An 18,310-nucleotide genomic window follows, 5' to 3' on the forward strand; every position below is an offset into this window, starting at 1 on the left:
GGGCTTGTCGTACCGTCCGTCAGGGGACACCACTTTGACGCCGCACTGCTCACTTACATCGAGGCGGACTGGCAGCCCTGAGCGTCGCAGTTATGCCGGCCGGACCCGTGCAGGCGGTGCCTCCGCCACCGCCCGCGGCCACCGAGCCCAAACAGGTACCGTGACCTCCGCCCCTCGACCGGCAGCTCGAGTCTAGGCCTGGGCCCTCCCCTCCGGCGCGGGCGTTCCTCACTTGGGCAGGAAGAAGCGGCGTCTTGGGAGGCTTGGAGGGACTCCAACTCCCAGGAGGCAGCGCGCTTCCCGCCGGCCTTCTGGTAGCGAAACCGCTTGCTAGAACAGTGGTTCTCAAAGTGTGGTTCGCGGACCAGTAGAGCAGCAGCATCACCCGGGAGCTTATTAGAAATGCTGAGTTTCCACCCTAGTCTTTCTGAATCACAGTCTGCATTTCACTAAGATCCCAAGGCGATTCATTAAAGTTTGAGAAGCACTGATCAGGTGCATCCACCGGTTTTCTGTGGTAGTCGGGCCTACCGGCCCTCCAGCCTTTACCCAGGAATCCCTAATTTCCCGGCCTGCACGGTTCATCTTTGAACGTTAATTGTCAGCATCTGCTTTCTGCCCAGACACCATGCCAGGCTACGATGTTACTGGAATAAATGAAGCACAACTCCTGCTTTAGGGAACTCACAGACTAGTGGGGAGACAGAAGTGAATACTCAATAAATGTTTATTATCTCAAACACAGTAAATGATACAGTTCCAGCCAGCCCTTAGAAAGATCTCAGCTAAAACGTGCATGAGTAATTACTGTGTGTTATGCCCTGTAGTAGGAGTGTCAAGTACAAAGGAGACAGAAATTTTAATCAACATTGCTTTAATGGGGTAGAGGGGAGTTTAAGGTAGGTGAAGCCCCAGAAGTGAGAGGGAAATGGCGTTTAGAAGGATGAATTCATTCAGCAAACACTTATTGAGCATATACTGTATGCTGACCACTGCAAGTACCTATGTATCATTGGTGTTTTCCCAGTCACTTGAGAAAACAAAGAACCGAATTTTGGGGACCCCTAACACTATAGGGTAGGAGGTGAAACAGGAGCCAGGAGAGAAACTTGAATGAAATGGTGAAAAAGGAAGGACGGGTAAGAATAGGACCTGGGAGTTGAGAGTTTTGTGAAGGGGTGGTCACTGGTCACATGGCCAGATAATCACTGGAGTTGGCTATAGGCTGTGGTTGTTGGCTTTTGTCAAGAGCACTTGAAATGGATGGGGACCAAATGGGACCTAATGCCGGGTGAGGAAGTGGAACAGCAAGACTGAGAGAGCTCAGGGTGTTTAGCTACCAGAGGAAGAAGGAGAGAAGGCAGTAGCAGAAAGAAACATGAGAGCAGGGGAGAAGCTTTGTTTTTCTGAAATGAAATACTTGACCCTTTGTTTACTGAAAGAAGCTGGTGAGGAAAGAATATTGGAACTGAAGGGACAATTAATGTTGAGTATTCCAGTGTAGTGTCACAAAACATTTGAACATTGGTACTATGGTATGGTTACAGAGGGAAAGGGCATTCACAGCAGGAGTGGCCAGCAAGGAGTTTTCCATTTCTTTATTTAGCAAACAGTTGTTAAATATCCCATATCAGGTACATCCTTGGGTGGGGGGAAACACACATGGCCTTCTGGATTCTGGAACATGGTTTCTCAGAATATGGTCAGATTTCTCCTTGTATCTGAATCACCTGAGCACTTAGTAAAAATGCAGATTCCCAGTGTCATTGAGAACTGAGACCGTCTAGCTGGGAGGAGCCAGGGCAGCTACTCTTCACTGGTTCTTTGGGAGAGTCCCATGCAAGCACAGAGTAGTTAAGAGAACCATGCTTCTGGAGCAGAGGTTCCGAACTCAAGGAGAGTCTATGGGAGAGAGTCTGTATTCTCAATAATACACTAGAGGAGTTTTAACGATGGGGATCCAGCGCCAAAACAGGCACTTCATGACCTTCTTTTTCCTGTTTTCTCAGCCCACAGAAGAAGAAGCATCTTCAAAGGAGGATTCTACCCCTTCTAAACCAGTGGTGGGGATTATTTACCCTCCTCCAGAGGTCAGGAATATCGTTGACAAGACTGCCAGCTTTGTGGCCAGGTAACATAGCTACTCTTACTTGTGTGGGTGGATTTTGTCCAAAGAGCTGAATCCGTACAAGAGTATTACCTGGGATTTTAGAGTGGCATTGTCGAGTTAGGCCTGTTAACTTATCTAAAACCACAATGTGGTCTGAGGCAGACAGTGGGCAGAACTGGCGTCTGTGACATAGAATGGCAGTGGCAGAGTACAAGTCCCACTCAGCTCCAGAGTCACCAGCAACCTGTGCTTCCACAACGGGCCTGAGTCAGTGCCTGGTAAGCTGCTTTGTCATGGGTAATGCATGTCTGTGTCTGAGCTGCTGGCCTGAAGAAGACAAAAAAGGGAGTTGATCATTCTCATTGTACAAGGACAGCATTCCTTTGACCCATCTGCAAAATGGAATAACATGCCACCTCAGTTTTTGTGAGGCAGGAGTGAGGTAATGGGACTGAATGAAATACAGGTACATCATGTAGGTATTAGTTCAGATGACATAAAAATCAGTTTGATTTCCTCTTGTCCCTCCCCATCATACTTATACACACTTTTTCTAATGGACTCGTCTTGATGACCACTTGACTCCAAAGGTCAACACATCCCCTAGTTTAGGACATTTCAAGTATTCCTTTGGCAGCCAGCCGGCCACAACCAGCCTACAGATCTTTTGTTTGTTCTCAGCAATGTATTTTTTTTTTTAACTTTTGAATTAGTTGCCACTGTTTAGAGATGAGATTGCACAGTAAATCTGGATTTCTGACTTCTCTTAACATACTGGACAGCTCCTTGCACAGAAGCAGTAGCTGGCCCTGAGGACTCATGCTCTCCAGGGGGCCTCACCTTTAGCCTAAGGCAGCATCCCCATCACAATACAACTTTTAATGGGTCCTTCCCTTCCCAACCTCCCTATGAAGTGAAGCATAGAAAGAGGTTACTCTGAGTGATGTCTTTCACTGTATCAGGTTCCATGCAGACTGATCTTGTCACATTTCAAAGGCTTTGATTAACTTGGGTATTGGGATAAATGGCTCTGTGCTTCATTGAACATTATCAGGCCATGTCTGATTGGCTTGTATTGTTTGTTTTATGAGGGAGAGGTAATTAGGTTTCTTCATTGATTTCCGCTTGGAGGAGGTACTGGGTATTGAACCTAGGACCTCTTGGGTGCTGAGCATGCGCTCTACCACTTGAGATATACCCTTCCCCCAGGCCATGTCAGATTTAGGGCAGCAGGTGTTGTGTTTATGATAAGTTTATTTTCTCATAGCAGCACTCATTCTTCTCTTCCCCTGATATTTTGAAAACAGAAAATAGGGAAAGGATGTTAGAATAAGAATCACCACAATCTCACGACCAGTTTCTACCAGCTGTTTTCACTCTTTCCTGTTTCCTTCTGGCTCTTGGCATCCTTTTTCAGGTCCTTGTAATACTAGCAGAGATACTTTCACATCCTGCTTTTTCCTTTTGTACTGTGTTGTAAGCATTTTCCTGTGTTGCTCCATGGTCTGTTGCTGCGTGGTCCTCTCTGGAGCGGATGCAGCATGTTGAGGTGACAGGCCTTCCTTGACTTGGCCGACTCCTCTGTATTTCCCTTTGAGAGTGTTTCTAACATTTCAGTTTGGCAAATGAAGCTGTGGGGAAGTCTGAGCATTTTCTTTCCCTTGTCGATTGTTTCCTTAGGAGAAAATTCTATGTGCCACATTACTGGCTAAAAGAGCATTTTTAAAGATTTCCTAAACATTTTGCCAAGTTACTTTCCCATAATTTTGTGCTAGCCACAGAAATAAAAGTCTGTCCAACTTTCCTTAATACTAAATCTATATATTATATCCATATCCCTAGGTTTATTTTTGATGATTGCCTTTTAGGCATTTCTAAAATCTGTGGCCTTGCTTTTGTTTACATTGCAATGAAGGGACAGAGCAGCATGTCACTCTGGGTTAAAGCAAGCATACAGGACCCTCTGCTTTACTTTTGTTGGGTTCCCAGGTATCAGGTGGTGGAGCATACAGTAAATACGCAGTGTGGTTTTCCAAAAGTTTTTTTTTTTTTTTTTTTCAGTAGGTTTAGTCTTCCTATCCCTGCATTTTCCTGCCAAGAAACTGAAGTGGAAATTACCCTTAAAAAGTCCCACCAGCTGGGTTGAGTCAGAATCATGTCTTTTTCTGATGAAATGTATTCCATGTGTTAGAGAATATAAGTCTAAAATTCATATTAAGCTAACTTAAAGCAACAGAGTAGCTTGGAATGAACATGCCTGCCTTCTTGTCGTTTTGTCTTTCAGATTATTCCCAGATGTGGTGAGGTTATGGCATAGGAGGCGGTGGTAGAGGAGACAACCAGAGCCCCCTTTTCTAGCAGCCCTTTGTGTGGTGGCCTAGTTGCAGTATTTAAGTGTGTGTTCACCCTCCTCCTCGTGTGTGGTTTGCGTTATTTAAGGAGGGGGAAGAATGCTTCTTCCTCAAGCATGAGGTTCCAGTTAGACTAATATGCTGTCACATTGAACCTCATGGTGTTTATCACACTGCAGAGCGTGACCAGGACTTGCAGAGGGGCTGTGGTGGCTAAACTGGGGCACAGCATTACCTGCACCTCTCCTATCTCCTGCCCTCTCTTCAACTGACGGGGCCACAGTATGAAAATCTGAAAAGAGTGGAATGACTTGGCTGTTGCCAGCCTCTGGAGCCATCCCTTGGTGTATCTGGGGCACCTCTGAGTGCAGGGCTCTGGTGGGAGGAGTGATGGAAGCCCCACGGACATCTGATACCCAGATCGTCTCTCGTGTTTACAGGACAGCCCCTTCTAGCCTTCATAGGAGTAATAGCCCCTTGGTTTGCAGGCCACTGTATGATTCAAAAAGACTTTGACATCTTCTTAACTAATTTGATCTCAGTTATTCAAAGTCTAGAGAGAAGGTGGTGTTAGCTTGATTTTACACATGGGAAAGCAAGTTTAAGAGAAGTTTTATAGCTTGGTAAGTTGGTACTGAACCCAAAACTAGAACGAGTCCGAATCGTGTGTCTTTAAGGTTAGTGCACTTCCTGACAGATACAGGTGTTGTGTACATGTGACACCTTGAAATATTACTGTTGGGACTCTAAAAATCAGGATTCCCTACACATGATGAGAGGGACATTTTTCATTATTTTGAGGGTTTAAAGACATGCAAATTGGGGACATTGGCTGTATGTGGGAAATTGTCCCAGATACAGAGAGAGATGGGAGACTTCCTTGCTGATGTTACTGCTTCCCTGAATGTGCCTTACACAGCAGCATGAGTCTGGGTCCTTGGGGAGCAGTGTTTCCTGTATGAGCCTCACCCAGTAGTAAATGAGGTGATTTTAGCTAGTACATAGACAAGGCATTAAATCACTTTGTCTACATTTTCTTTTTTTTTTTTTCTTTTCAATCCTTCTTGCTGCCCAAGGGACTGTTTCAGTTTGGTGCTAGGATATCTTTTAACATGTCTCCAGCACTCAGTCATCCTGCTTTTTAACTAAGAACTGGCTTCAGTATCAGCAAACTTCAAGCTAAACTTTTAACAATATTACTTTGTTTTCACTGTATTGAATTGTATGACTGTTTTGTTAGTACAGCCATGCTGATTTTTACTTTAAGTAGTAATATATGCCTTCCTTCTTAAGTACATTTTGTCGGGGGTGGTAATTAGGTTTACTTATTTATTTATTTTTATACGAGGTACTGGGGATTAAACCCAGGACCCTGTGTATGCTAAGCATATGCTTTACTGCTTGAGCTATACCCTCCCCACTTAAGTACTTTTTTTTTAAGTAAATAAATTTCATTGAAAGGAAAAAGCAGTAGTCCAGATTGTCTTGAAAATAGCAAGACTGGCAGAGTAGCTGCAGGAGTGACGGAGGAGGCCTGGATAGACCGCAAGAGGCAGGTGGCACTGGCCACTGACGCCAGGAGTCTCGAGGTGGACCTCTGCTGTGTTGAGGGATAGGCTGGTTTGAGTGATGGGTGGTGGCAAGAATGGGGATTGGGTGGGCTGTGTTCTGGTCTAAGCAGTTGCAAGGGTTGTAGTGTTAATGCTTCTCTTTTTTCTCCTTTCTAGGAACGGACCTGAATTTGAAGCTAGGATACGACAGAATGAAATCAACAACCCCAAGTTCAACTTCCTGAACCCCAACGACCCTTACCATGCTTACTACCGCCACAAGGTCAGCGAGTTCAAGGAGGGGAAGGCTCAGGAGCCCTCGGCCGCCATCCCTAAGGTCATGCAGCAGCAGCAGCAAGCCACCCAGCAGCAGCTGCCCCAGAAGGTTGGAGCCAGCCCCTCCCCTCACTTCCCCAGGACTGAGAGTGGCCAGGACAGGGAGGGGGGAGATAATGAACTCTGCTGTCTAAGCCTCACAGCCACCTATGGAGAGACATGAGGTGTTTATCCCCACCTTACAGAGGGAGACACTGAAGCTCAGACAGCAAAGTATTGCTGACACTTGGCATTTGCTGAATGCTGCTTGTCAAGCTCTATGCTCAGTGCTTTGGGAGCCTTGTCTCATTGGTGCCTCATAGGAGCTGCGTGAGGAGGCCAGCAAAATGACCATGTTACAGATGAGGAATCTAAGGCTCGGGAAGTGTGATTACCCACAGAGTCAGGACCCTGAAGTCCATGCTCTCAGCCTCTACTCTTTACCTTGACCGTGGTATGAGGGCAGTGCCACAGTGTGGCATGTGGACCTGTTCTTGTGCCATCTCTCCCGTCTCACCTTCCCAGGCCCCTCTGTCTGGCCTGCCCTAATACCTCCTTAGCACTAGGGACGATTAAGGCTGTCCCTGAGGACAGGAAGGGCCCACACATTTTGCCTCCTGTGTAAACTTGGACTGGTCCCTTCTCTGCTTCACTCCTGGACCATGGTGGCAAAGGCTACCCTTGGTTTTATAGTGGGATATAAAGGTTGAAGTAGGTTCTGAGACCATGTGTTACAATTTACTACTCTTGGGGCCTCAGGCGACCTCAGTTTTCTCATCTATAAAAATAATTCACAGTAGTTGTTCTGTCCACCTTGTGGTTCGTTTGGAGGCCAGATGAGGTAACAGATGGGGAAGTCTCCTTTCTGGTGGGGTCCTCTGCACATGTGTAGGGCTTACTACATCCTCCATCTCCCTTGGGTGGGGTTTAATAAGCTGTGTTCCTATTGAATCTTTTGCCGCCTGGTTTTGATCCTCAGGTTTCAGGGCAGCAGCAGAGATACAGAGGGGCATGGATCTCACTCAAAAAGCCAGTCAGGGAGTTGAGGCCTCAGTTGGCCAAGAAATTGGTGCTCTTGTGAATTAGGAGTCTCTCACACCATGTGCCGGCAGCATGCGCGTGATTAACAGAAGCATAGAGGTCCGTGCCATCCTGCTGGGGGTGTATTCTCGCCCCTCCTCTGGAACCAGTCCACTTTGTGTCTCTTGCCTCACATTCCCCTTGCATCTTAGGTCCAAGCCCAGGTGATCCAAGAGACCATCGTGCCCAAAGAGCCCCCTCCTGAGTTTGAGTTCATCGCAGACCCCCCCTCCATCTCAGCCTTTGACCTGGATGTGGTGAAGCTGACGGCTCAGTTTGTGGCCAGGAATGGCCGCCAGTTTCTGACCCAGCTGATGCAGAAAGAGCAGCGCAACTACCAGTTTGACTTCCTTCGCCCGCAACACAGCCTCTTCAACTACTTCACGAAGCTGGTGGAACAGTACACCAAGGTGCCTGGGCAGGGCAGGGGCTGGGTGCTGGGCCTGGCCGGGGAAGGGAGGCATCTTACCATCAGCACTCTCTCCACTCACTGTCTGCAAGGACAACCACTCCTGTGTGGGTCCCTCAGGCAGATGTTAAAAATCCCAATTCAGTATAAAGTCTTGATTTCTATTCAGTTTTCCTGTTAAATGCAACATAGACTGCTATTTCTAAAGGAAAAGGAAACACATAATTGGTAACTGCCATTAGGTGAGTGCCTGCTGTATGACAAGGCCCAGTGGTGCTAGCTGCTTAGGAGGACGTTTAAACTTTCAGTTGCCTGGATCAGGGCCTGAGAAGGAGGCCTTAATAATTGCCTCCTGATTACCTAATGTAATAGTCCTCACAGGAGTCTGTAAGGTAAGTGCTTTCCTCCCTGTCTCAAAAGCAGAAACAAGCTCAGAGAGATGAAGTACTTAGTCATAGTCTCTCAGCTAATAAGTAGCAGTACTGAGATTTAAACCAGCGTTTGACTCTAAAACCTATACTGTTTTTCACTCTAAAAAGTATCTTGAGTTACAAATATTATTTAAATAGATATTGGGAAAATATTTAACATGAGTAAGTATAGCCAGTACTTATATAGAATCTTCTCATTTAATCCTTAGTAGTCCATAAGGTAGCCACTCTTATTATATTCATTTTGCAGAAGAGGAAACTGAGGCACAGAGAAGTTAACTTGACCAAGGTCACATAGCTAGGAGGTTGCAGAGCTGGGACTTGAGTTCTGGCATTTTAATTCCAGACCCTAAGATCTTAATTACCATGCTACACTGTTGCAATCAAGATTCCGGACAAGTCAGTAGTGGTATTTAAAATAATCAGATCACTGATTTATTGCCAAATAAGCTGGTATAGATTTGCCTGTGGCACATTTTTCTTGCTACACACATGGTGGAGGTTGTCTTCCCTTTTTTGTGGCATGGTCTGCACATCTGTTTTTGATATCTAGAGGCAGTATGTTAAAGATTTGACTTGAAAGGTTATGTAATGATTTCTTCTTAACTTCGTTCACTCTAAGGATGTAACTAGAAAGAATTACAGAAATGTTTGTGTTTAGAAAAGGACCAAGTCCAGAAGCTAAGACAGTAGCTAAAATAACACTCATTCAAGGCCCAAGGGTTACTGTAATTACACAGTAATTTTTAAGTGAGCCCTGGGTTAATCTCCCTTGTGGCCTGCTTCCAGGGTTAAAGGTTCCCCAGATTCCGTGTGTGTGTGTGTGTGTGTGTGTGTGTGTGTGTGTGTGTGTGTGTGTGTGTGTTTTAACCCCCAATTTCCCTCTTATATTGGTCAGGATCCTCCAGAAAACCAGTGGGGGATTGTGTGTGTGTGTGTCACACACACACAGAAGTGATTTATTTTAAGTAATTGGCTCACACAATATGGAGGCTGGCAAGTCCAAACTGCAGGCTGGGCCAGGAGACTGGAGATCCAAGGGAGAGCCAGCATTAATAGTTTTAAGTCCAAAGACCAGGCTGGAGAATCCTCTCTTCCTGTGAAGAGGTCAGGTTTTTTTGTTGTTGTTCTTGTTTCTTTTCAGGCCTTCAGCTGACTGGATGAGGCCCAACCACACTGGAGGTCCCAGATCCCTTTATAGTCTGTTAATTTTCCTATGCCTTCTTCCTCAGAAACTTGGGTATTGACATTTAGGACTCTGTTCTGAGGGCACTGGTGTCTGTCTCTAGCCATGGGAACTCTAGGGGCAGGTGGATTCTGGGGGAAGAGGTACAGAGAGGATGGAGTGGAGCTGAGCTGCTTTCCCAGTGACAGTAGCTACTGTTGGGGCAGTTGGAAAGACTAACTGTTTTGAAAAAAGCCAGCGTTCATTCTCAGCAAATATGCTTTGAGTGTTAGAGACTGTTAGTGATCCAAGGACAGAAATCTCTTGTCTTTGTGGAGACTGGTCTAGCAAGGGGGCAACAAGCAAGTATAATGTCAGTGTATGTCAGATGGAGATACATACTGTGGAGGAAATGCTAAAGAGGAAGCAGGGGATGGAAATCTAGGGAAATGGGGCCTGTCTTCAATAAAGTCATCAGGGGGTCTGGTGGCATGCAGGGGAGGGTAGGGGCCAATCTGCCCCCTGAGAGCGTTCGTTGCATGCTGACTGTGTTGGGTGAGCTGGTAGTGGTTTTGCATACTTTCCTGCTAATCTTTGCAACTTTTTTAGTTAACAGTGCCAAGTTTTTGTGGTGGTGTCACCATTTTGTAGAAGGAGACCAAGTTACAGAGGTTAAGTAACTTGCCCAAAGTCCAAGTGGAGCTGGGACTGGGTCCCAAAATCCCTTGCTATCCTTTCTCCTGTGCCTTTTCCACAGGCCCAGGAAGGCCATTTCTTTGTCCTGTGTTGTGCTGCATTGATGGTTGCTTTAACTGTTCTGTGTTTCAGATCTTGATTCCACCCAAAGGCTTATTTACCAAGCTGAAGAAAGAAGCAGAGAACCCCCGGGAAGTTTTGGACCAGGTAAATTGAATTTCTTATTATCACTTGCTGTGGTGCAAGTTCTGTTGTGTGTTTGGAAGTAATGTCTGAGTCAGTACCTTGTTATGCTCCAGGCACAGTAGTGGTGGGAAGAAAGGCCGGCAGGCTACAAAGGCCAAAGAAACCTAGATTCTCTGCTCCCCAACTTTCTGCTTTGCTCTCCGCTTCTCTCAGTCTCCTCTTTTCTTCCCTTACTAAGAAGCCAGCTTTTGAAAGGGTGATAACTGCCTTTTGAAGCCCCAGGTTTTTAGAGTCAAGGAGAGAAGGCACATTGGTGTGGCAGTTCTGGATGGTTGCTTGAAGACTTCTGTTTTGCAGGCTCTCGGACTGCTGCTGCTTTTGTGGGCACTTGGTTGTCACACAGACTTCCTGGGAGGGAGGTGCTCACCCCTCGCCAACTCAAGCAGAAAGCTTTGAGGTTATAACAAGCAGCTGCCCTTGGGGCCCAGACAGAAGTTCTCTGGCATTTCAGATTTTCATCCTGTCCAAACTCTGGGCCTGACTGAAACCAGATACAAATACCACAGTTTGCTCCAGGAAGTTCCCCTTGTGGGCAGAGCAGCCTCCTGTTCTGAAGGAGATGCTGGCTTTGGTGAAGGCCTGGAGATGATAGCTTCATCAGGAGCAGACCCTGAGTCAGCTCAGCACTGCTGTTTTCCCCTCCCTTCAGGTGTGTTACCGGGTGGAGTGGGCCAAGTTTCAGGAGCGTGAGAGGAAGAAGGAAGAAGAGGAGAAGGAGAAGGAGCGAGTAGCCTATGCTCAGATTGACTGGCATGATTTTGTGGTGGTGGAAACGGTGGACTTCCAACCCAATGAGCAAGGTGGGTCTGTGAGGAAGGTGGATCTGTGACTCCAGTTGGGGAGCCAGAAGCTTGGAGCCGTCCTGAGAGCTCTTGTACAGCTGTCCCCAGGGAGCAGCGGAGTCCCTCAGGGTTCCATCAGTATCATTCATCTCTGCTTCCAAGAGACTTGATTTCTACCACATTGCCCCAGTTAAACCCAACTCAACAAATATTTAATGTGCCAGACCCTGAGTGGGCCTCTGGAGATAGGAGAGAAGTCAGACAACCCTCAGAGAGCTGACAGTGTAGAGAGGGCAGATAGATGGCCTTTGATCAAGACCGTCTCTGGAGGCCTCCCTTTGACACTGGCTTACCCTTTGCCAGGGAACTTCCCTCCTCCCACCACTCCGGAGGAACTAGGGGCCCGAATCCTCATTCAGGAGCGCTATGAGAAGTTTGGGGAGAGTGAGGAAGTCGAGATGGAGGTCGAGTCTGATGAGGAGGACGAGAAACAGGAGAAGGCAGAGGAGCCTCCTTCCCAGCTGGACCAGGATACCCAAGTGCAAGACATGGATGAGGTATGTTCCTGGGAGGGCCTGCGGAGTGACTTTTCCCCCTGGAACCCAAGGAGATGGGGGTGCTCACCTCCAGAATCAGAGGCCCAGGTCCCTTGTGAACCTCAAAAGGAAGCGTAGGTCCTGAATAAGGCATCCTGGTTGAGCAGCTGCACAAGTCCAGGCAGCAAAGAGCATCTTTCCAGCTTGGGCAACAAAGATTCATTCACAATCAAGGGTCTGAAAGCTGTGCTGGCCCTGTTCTGTGACCTCCCTCCTTTGCCCAAAGGCCCTGCTCCCTACCGCCCCCAGGCTGGCTCTCAGTTAGGGGACCCTCTACACCCCGTGCTTGGATGCTTTTGAGCTTAGGCCCAAAATGATCAGCAATTCCCAGAGCTTTTCTAAGTGTAGCCTGTGCTTCCTTTCGGCTGCCTCTGTTCCCTTTGAGCCAGAGTCTCCAGAGCCAAGCTGCTTTCCTCCCCTTGGAAAGAATTTGTGTGCAGCCTGAGAAGAAAGGCCCCTGTGTCTGTGGGAATTGACTTTTTCTCTCCCTCCCAGTATTGCTCCTTGAGCGGCTACCACTGAGCGCTGACTTGCCCCCCGTGCCCCTCCCCAGCATGTTAAGTGCCCTTGGCCTCCTGGGACTGCCTGGTGCCAGCTGCTGGAAATGCTTGGGCGGAGTGTTAGCACCACGGCCCCCAGTGCTCCCATTCATGCTGAGAGGAAGCAGCTTGGCCAGCAGCCGGCTGGCCTCAGCTGCCCTGGGAGGCTTAGCACATGGATGCTGGCTGGCAGGGGCCTAGGCTCCTTGCCACCCTGAGAGCTGCCAGGGCTCAGCTTCAGGGAGGTGGCTTCCTGGTCCCCCTGAGTCGTGCCACTGCTTTGCTTTTCAGGGTTCAGATGATGAGGAAGAAGGGCAGAAAGTGCCCCCACCCCCAGAGACACCCATGCCGCCACCTCTGCCCCCAACTCCAGACCAGGTCATTGTCCGGAAAGACTATGACCCCAAAGGTAGATTCTGCTTTCCTGCCTCCGTGTTTCTCTCCATTTCTAGAAGGGCTGGAGGTGGCTTGTCATAAAGGCATTGATAGCCCCTCTCATACACTTTGTGGTGGGGAATGAAACTTAGTCACTTCTGGTGCTCTGGTGCCTTGCACAGTGCCAGGTACAGTGTGGCACTGAATAGATGGTGCACAGATGAAACTGCATTCTCTTAACCCAGGCGGGCATCCAGTGTTCTCAAGCATCTGTGTTGCCTTTTAGCTTCCAAGCCCCTGCCTCCAGCCCCAGCTCCAGATGAATACCTTGTGTCCCCCATCACTGGGGAGAAGATCCCTGCCAGCAAAATGCAAGAACACATGCGCATTGGGCTTCTTGACCCCCGTTGGCTGGAGCAGCGAGATCGCTCCATCCGTGAGAAGCAGAGTGACGATGAGGTGTATGCACCAGGTGAGGTGGGGGTTCCCTGCTGGGTCCACCTTTTTCTGACTCAGCCGTAACTCACTTTGGCCATGGGAATCTCTAAGCTATAGTCAGCTTGCTTTAATCAAAAATAGAAAGTAACAATTGAAGTCAGCAAAAGCTTTTGAGGATAGGTACGCTATGAAGCTACAAAAGAACTGTGTTTTCTGGAAGGAATCTCCGTAGGATTCTTCCAAAAGTAGGCGCCTGTTGTTGATGGCATGTGCCCACTGGCATTCTAGAGCAAGATCTGACTATAGCTGGGAGGGCTGCTCATTCTTGGGGCTGTCATAGAATGAAGGCTCTGATGGCTGGAGTACGCTGAGTACCTTGAAATGAGACATGATGGTCCCTTGATTATGTGAGAAGCAGCACAACAGGGAGGGAGGGGACTGTCCCAGAGGCAGGACACCAGGCTTCAGTCCTCACTCTGCTACTTGCCACTCGTGTGACCCTGTTCTCTCAGTTGCCTTTCGTAAGTCAAGGGGTTGGACAAGCCCTGGTTTACAGGCTTAGTGCTGATTGGGCAGCCTTCCCTAGGCTCGGAGGGCAGACATGCTGCGATGGGACCCTGAGACAGCCTTGTCCCATGGGAGCAGCCTCTCCGCTGCACCAGTAGAGCTGCTGTGTTGTCAGAAGGGTACCTGGTTTAGTTTTCCTTTCTGTCCCCTCCCTCTATTCTGTGACTATATCCAGGTCTGGATATTGAGAGCAGCTTGAAACAGCTGGCCGAGCGGCGTACTGACATCTTTGGTGTAGAGGAAACGGCCATTGGTAAGAAGATTGGCGAGGAGGAGATCCAGAAGCCAGAGGAAAAGGTGCGGCTTAGATGGATCTTAGTGCCTTCCCTACTGTCAGACTCCCACACCTGGGCTCAGTTCCAGGAATCCTGACAAGCTGTGGCTTTGCTTTCCCGTGCAGGTGACCTGGGATGGCCACTCTGGCAGCATGGCCCGGACCCAGCAGGCTGCCCAGGCCAATATCACCCTTCAGGAGCAGATTGAAGCCATCCACAAGGCTAAGGGCTTGGTGCCGGAAGATGATACCAAAGAGAAGATCGGCCCCAGCAAGCCCAATGAAATCCCCCAGCAGCCACCACCTCCATCTTCGGCCACCAACATCCCCAGCTCGGCTCCACCCATTACCTCGGTGCCCCGGCCACCCGCGGTTAGCCAGCAGCCACCTTGTGACTCGTCTTTTAGAGCTGGGTTCTTGGGGTTGGACACTATTGGCTGCAAAGGGCACCTGTCTTACAGAGGGCCCAAATGCTGAGTAGGTTAAGTCGAGAGAAAAAGAATAACTTTTAATTAGAAGTGGGAACCTCCAGCCTGATGTTCCGTCTGTTGGGAGGAGGCAAGTGGTAAATATGAGAAGCAGGCTTGGGTCAGAGAAGGGCTGGAGGGCTTAATTGTGCTTCGAGGATTGCTGGCCTGACTCCCAGAGGCTAAGTCGAGGTCATTCTCTTTAGTGGCTTGCTCAGTGTCTGCCATGAACAGCTGGTTGAGTCCCAAGTGGGAGTGTCGCTCTGGGCCCCTCTTGGCGTAGTTCCTGTCAGAGCCCGGTGTGAGGCCACGCTCTCAGCCCCAGGCCTCAAAGGCTGCAGGTGGCCGATAGCCAGCTGTGTGTGCCCTTAGAGTGCAGCCTTGACTTCCTGTGACCTGTGGATCCCCCTCCCCTGCAGATGCCGCCTCCCGTCCGTACCACAGTTGTGTCTGCGGTACCTGTCATGCCCCGGCCCCCAATGGCTTCAGTGGTCCGACTGCCCCCTGGCTCGGTGATTGCCCCCATGCCGCCCATCATCCACGCACCCAGGATCAACGTAGTGCCCATGCCTCCCTCGGCCCCTCCTATCATGGCACCCCGCCCACCACCCATGATCGTGCCAACAGGTCAGTGTCTTGTGGTTTTCCAAGCCACTGGGTCAGAACTACAGACCAAGAGCTGTTAGAAGAGCAGTGGCTGATGGTAGTGCCAGCTGTTCCCAGCTGGGGGTCCATCCCAAAGGAGATCCCTGAACTGGGAGCTGGGGGTTTAGGGCTCCTGTGGCTCAGGCTGATAGGGCAGAGCTGGGGTCTCTGCACCTAGAGGGGTCAGGCCCGGACAGGCAGAGGTCTGACGATCCTTGCTGTTGGCTGACACCCACTCCATCCATCAGTCCTGCTCCTCTTCCAGTTTCCTGCTACCCAGTCTGGGCAGCCTCCCAAGTCCCCTTGCCAGAGAACTTGCTGGCTGCCAGACTCAGCAAGGAGTGGTCCTACACACCTCTGACTGGGAGAAATGGGAAGCCCTTGCAATCTGCCTTCTCTCTCCCCCAACCCTGAGTCCTGAACCCCTTCCCCCCACTCACACAGCTGCTTATTCCTGTCCTGGCAGCCTTTGTGCCCGCTCCACCTGTGGCTCCGGTCCCAGCTCCAGCCCCAATGCCACCTGTCCACCCTCCACCTCCCATGGAAGATGAGCCTGCCTCCAAGAAACTGAAGACTGAGGACAGCCTCATGCCTGAGGAAGAGTTCCTCCGCAGAAATAAGGTGTGTGATCCCAGAGTGCTGCTCACAGCCTGGAGTGTCTAGATGGGGTGTTCAGTCCTGCCCCAGTGTCACAATCCCTGGCCCGCCCTATTCTGCCACAGTTTTGGCTTTTGAGGCCTAGGTCACCTGTTGGAGGCTTGTGAGGGCTTCTGAGCACGCACTAGATGTGGGGTGAGCAGTCGGAGGAGTAGACAGCTGGTATGAGCTGTTGTAGAGGCCAGCACGGAGACCCAGCTGCACAGGCAGCAGGTGTCAAAGGGGCCCTGGACACTGGAGAATATCCTGGGTGCAGTTCTCAATTTCTTTCTGGCCTTCCCCACCAGCCCGGAGGAGACCCATGTGTTGTGGGGATCCTGTTGGGATATTGGAAATAAGGGGAGGTGGGAACCTTGGCACTGTCAGTGCCCGGGAAAGCCATTAGGCTCTAATGAGGATGCGGAAACAGCCCAGCCCTATTCCCCCAATGCATTTGACCAAATCTTTTTTCTTTTTTTCTTTTTGATGGTAGTTTTATTTCTAGAGCACCTACTTGAGTGCCAGGTTAGAGCCACGCATTTTACAGGTACTTGTCTGTTTAATGGTCACAACGGTATGGTCCAGCATCGTGATCACCACTTTACAGACGTGGCATTGAGGTTCAGAGAGACATAGTTGGCAGGGAAGCTGAGTTGGGTACCCAGGTCTTCTGACCTTGCAGTTCATAGTCTTTCCCTCTTTGGTGCTTCTTGGGGCTTGCAGAGCATTTTCATGTCACTTGTTCAGCTCCAGACTCACCATGAGGCAAGATAAGGATTGTTTTAAATAAGAGAAACCAGTTCTTGAAAGGAGGAAGTGATTTGTTCTGCATCATAAGTGGTGTGAGTAGTGAATCAGGCCAGCGTCCAGGAGCCCTGATGGACTGCTGACATTGTCTAGACTGGCCCAGGACTAGGAGAGCTTAGTTTCTGATTGTCTCAGGGCTCCCCAGGCATAATGGCCACCTTCTGTTTCGCAGGGTCCAGTGTCCATCAAAGTCCAAGTGCCCAACATGCAGGACAAGACGGAATGGAAACTGAATGGACAGGTGCTTGTCTTCACCCTCCCGCTCACCGACCAGGTATGAGTTGCTGCCATCAACTGGCATCAGGTGCAGGGGAACCAAGGAGTCAGGGGAAGCTTCCTTCAGCTGACCTTAGCAAGGCAGTGACTGATCTCTTCTTGGTGTCCCATAGGTCTCTGTCATCAAGGTGAAGATTCATGAAGCCACAGGCATGCCAGCAGGGAAACAGAAGCTGCAGTACGAGGTGAGTTGGGTGTCTGGTCCTGCCTGTTGGGTCCTAATGCCTCTGTTGTCCCAGAAGCTAAATCCCTTGTGCTGTCAAAGGAGTATGGAGACACCTGGGTGTGGCCCTCTGAGTCCATCCTAGAAGTGATGCTGGCTGGGAGTGCTGGGGCAGTGTAGCCCGACAGGGTGAGGCTCTGGTGGGGTCACAGCACAGTCTTGTGTGGGGTCCACATACCTCAGTGGCTGGGTTGGAGGTCTAGGGACAAAACTTGAGAGTGTTCTGGCAGGTTTCTGGCCCAGTGGTGGAGCCATCCCAGTCAGTGTGGTCTCAGGTAGCCTGGCGTCATGCAGGGACACAGAGGTGATGTTCAACTCACCTGGTGCCTGCCAGGTCACACAGGGCTGCTGTGTTCTCCCTCTTTGGACTTTGACAAATCCCCATGCTGGTCTTCAGTTCTCTCCTCTGTGAAATGAGGTTGTTGGACTAGTTGACCACTAAAGTTCTTGTGATTTGAGAGTCAGAATTCCATGGGGTTGGTCAGGGCCAACTTCTTGGGGTCTTGACAAAGGGAAAGAGCATGGCTTAGTAGAGAGGAAGGAAAAGCAAAGAATTCTGAGAGGAACCAGAAACCTTCACTCCCGCCCTGCGCCACTCCCTTTCCTGCCCTGCCTTCCTTCCTTCAAGCCCCTCTCTTCGCCTGTGAGGCTGCTCAGTGTACTCAAGGTCGTTGCCCCAGACTGAGGCTCTCTCTATGTTTTCCAGGGCATTTTCATCAAGGATTCCAACTCACTGGCTTACTACAACATGGCCAATGGTGCCGTCATCCACCTGGCCCTCAAGGAGAGAGGCGGGAGGAAGAAGTAGAAGAGAGAAACCTGCTGTCATGTCCCAGCCAGTGCCGTTTTGCCTCTCCTGTCCCCTGCCCCTTGTCCCAGACCCAGGAGACCCTGCCTTGCACATTTGTTTTCCTCTTACTAAGTTTGGAAATTCAGATGGTCCTGCAGAGTTCCCCCCAACCCTCCCCACATTGATAAGAGAGGGCTTTCTCAGCCACTCTCCTTCCCAGTGGTCGCTGGATCCCTTTGTGTTCTGGTCTTGATTTGAGGGGATTCGTTTCTTGAGGCAGCCCCTTAGGAAATGTGAACCCAGGGATGTCCTGTGGGGTATTGTCATAGTGTCCAGTGATGCTTGGCTGATAGATTGTTGTTATCGTCATTAATCATTTTGTACCTTGCCATGGGCTAATAAACCTCTTCGACCCTTCTCATGAATCAGTGTTATGAGACTTGTCTCTTGGCCACCTGTGCCCTGTCCAGACCTAGGAGTATGGCACAGTGCCTTGTGGTTCCTCTTCTGCTCTGAGGAAGGCTGGGTTTAACTAAATTCTT

At 49.5% G+C, this 18,310-nt stretch overlaps 1 protein-coding gene across 1 annotated transcript; it reads left to right on the top strand.

Moving 5' to 3' along the window:
* The first annotated feature begins 14 nt into the window (after positions 1–14).
* On the top strand, positions 15–18,193 carry SF3A1 (splicing factor 3a subunit 1). The gene is made up of 16 exons (XM_010992283.3): positions 15–155; positions 2,010–2,131; positions 6,189–6,396; positions 7,559–7,816; positions 10,240–10,314; positions 11,003–11,153; positions 11,499–11,692; positions 12,562–12,679; positions 12,932–13,117; positions 13,826–13,947; positions 14,051–14,296; positions 14,811–15,018; positions 15,503–15,657; positions 16,652–16,753; positions 16,869–16,940; positions 17,685–18,193. Exons 1-16 carry the CDS (start codon positions 93–95, stop codon positions 17,784–17,786), a joined length of 2,382 nt encoding a protein of 793 aa, XP_010990585.1. The 5' UTR covers positions 15–92; the 3' UTR covers positions 17,787–18,193.
* Positions 18,194–18,310: the final 117 nt, after the last annotated feature.

The sequence above is a fragment of the Camelus dromedarius genome, chromosome 31 (assembly GCF_036321535.1).
Source record: "Camelus dromedarius isolate mCamDro1 chromosome 31, mCamDro1.pat, whole genome shotgun sequence".
Classification (NCBI taxonomy): domain Eukaryota; kingdom Metazoa; phylum Chordata; class Mammalia; order Artiodactyla; family Camelidae; genus Camelus; species Camelus dromedarius.

What these genes read in the sequence shown, in the direction of transcription:
- SF3A1 (XM_010992283.3), top strand. Translation starts at nt 93, where the DNA reads ATGCCGGCCGGACCCGTGCAGGCGGTGCCTCCGCCACCGCCCGCGGCC. An exon ending in CGGCCACCGAGCCCAAACAG is followed by an intron (nt 156 to 2,009) that starts GTACCGTGACCT and finishes CTGTTTTCTCAG; the next exon opens with CCCACAGAAGAAGAAGCATC. An exon ending in AAGTGCAAGACATGGATGAG is followed by an intron (nt 11,693 to 12,561) that starts GTATGTTCCTGG and finishes TTTGCTTTTCAG; the next exon opens with GGTTCAGATGATGAGGAAGA.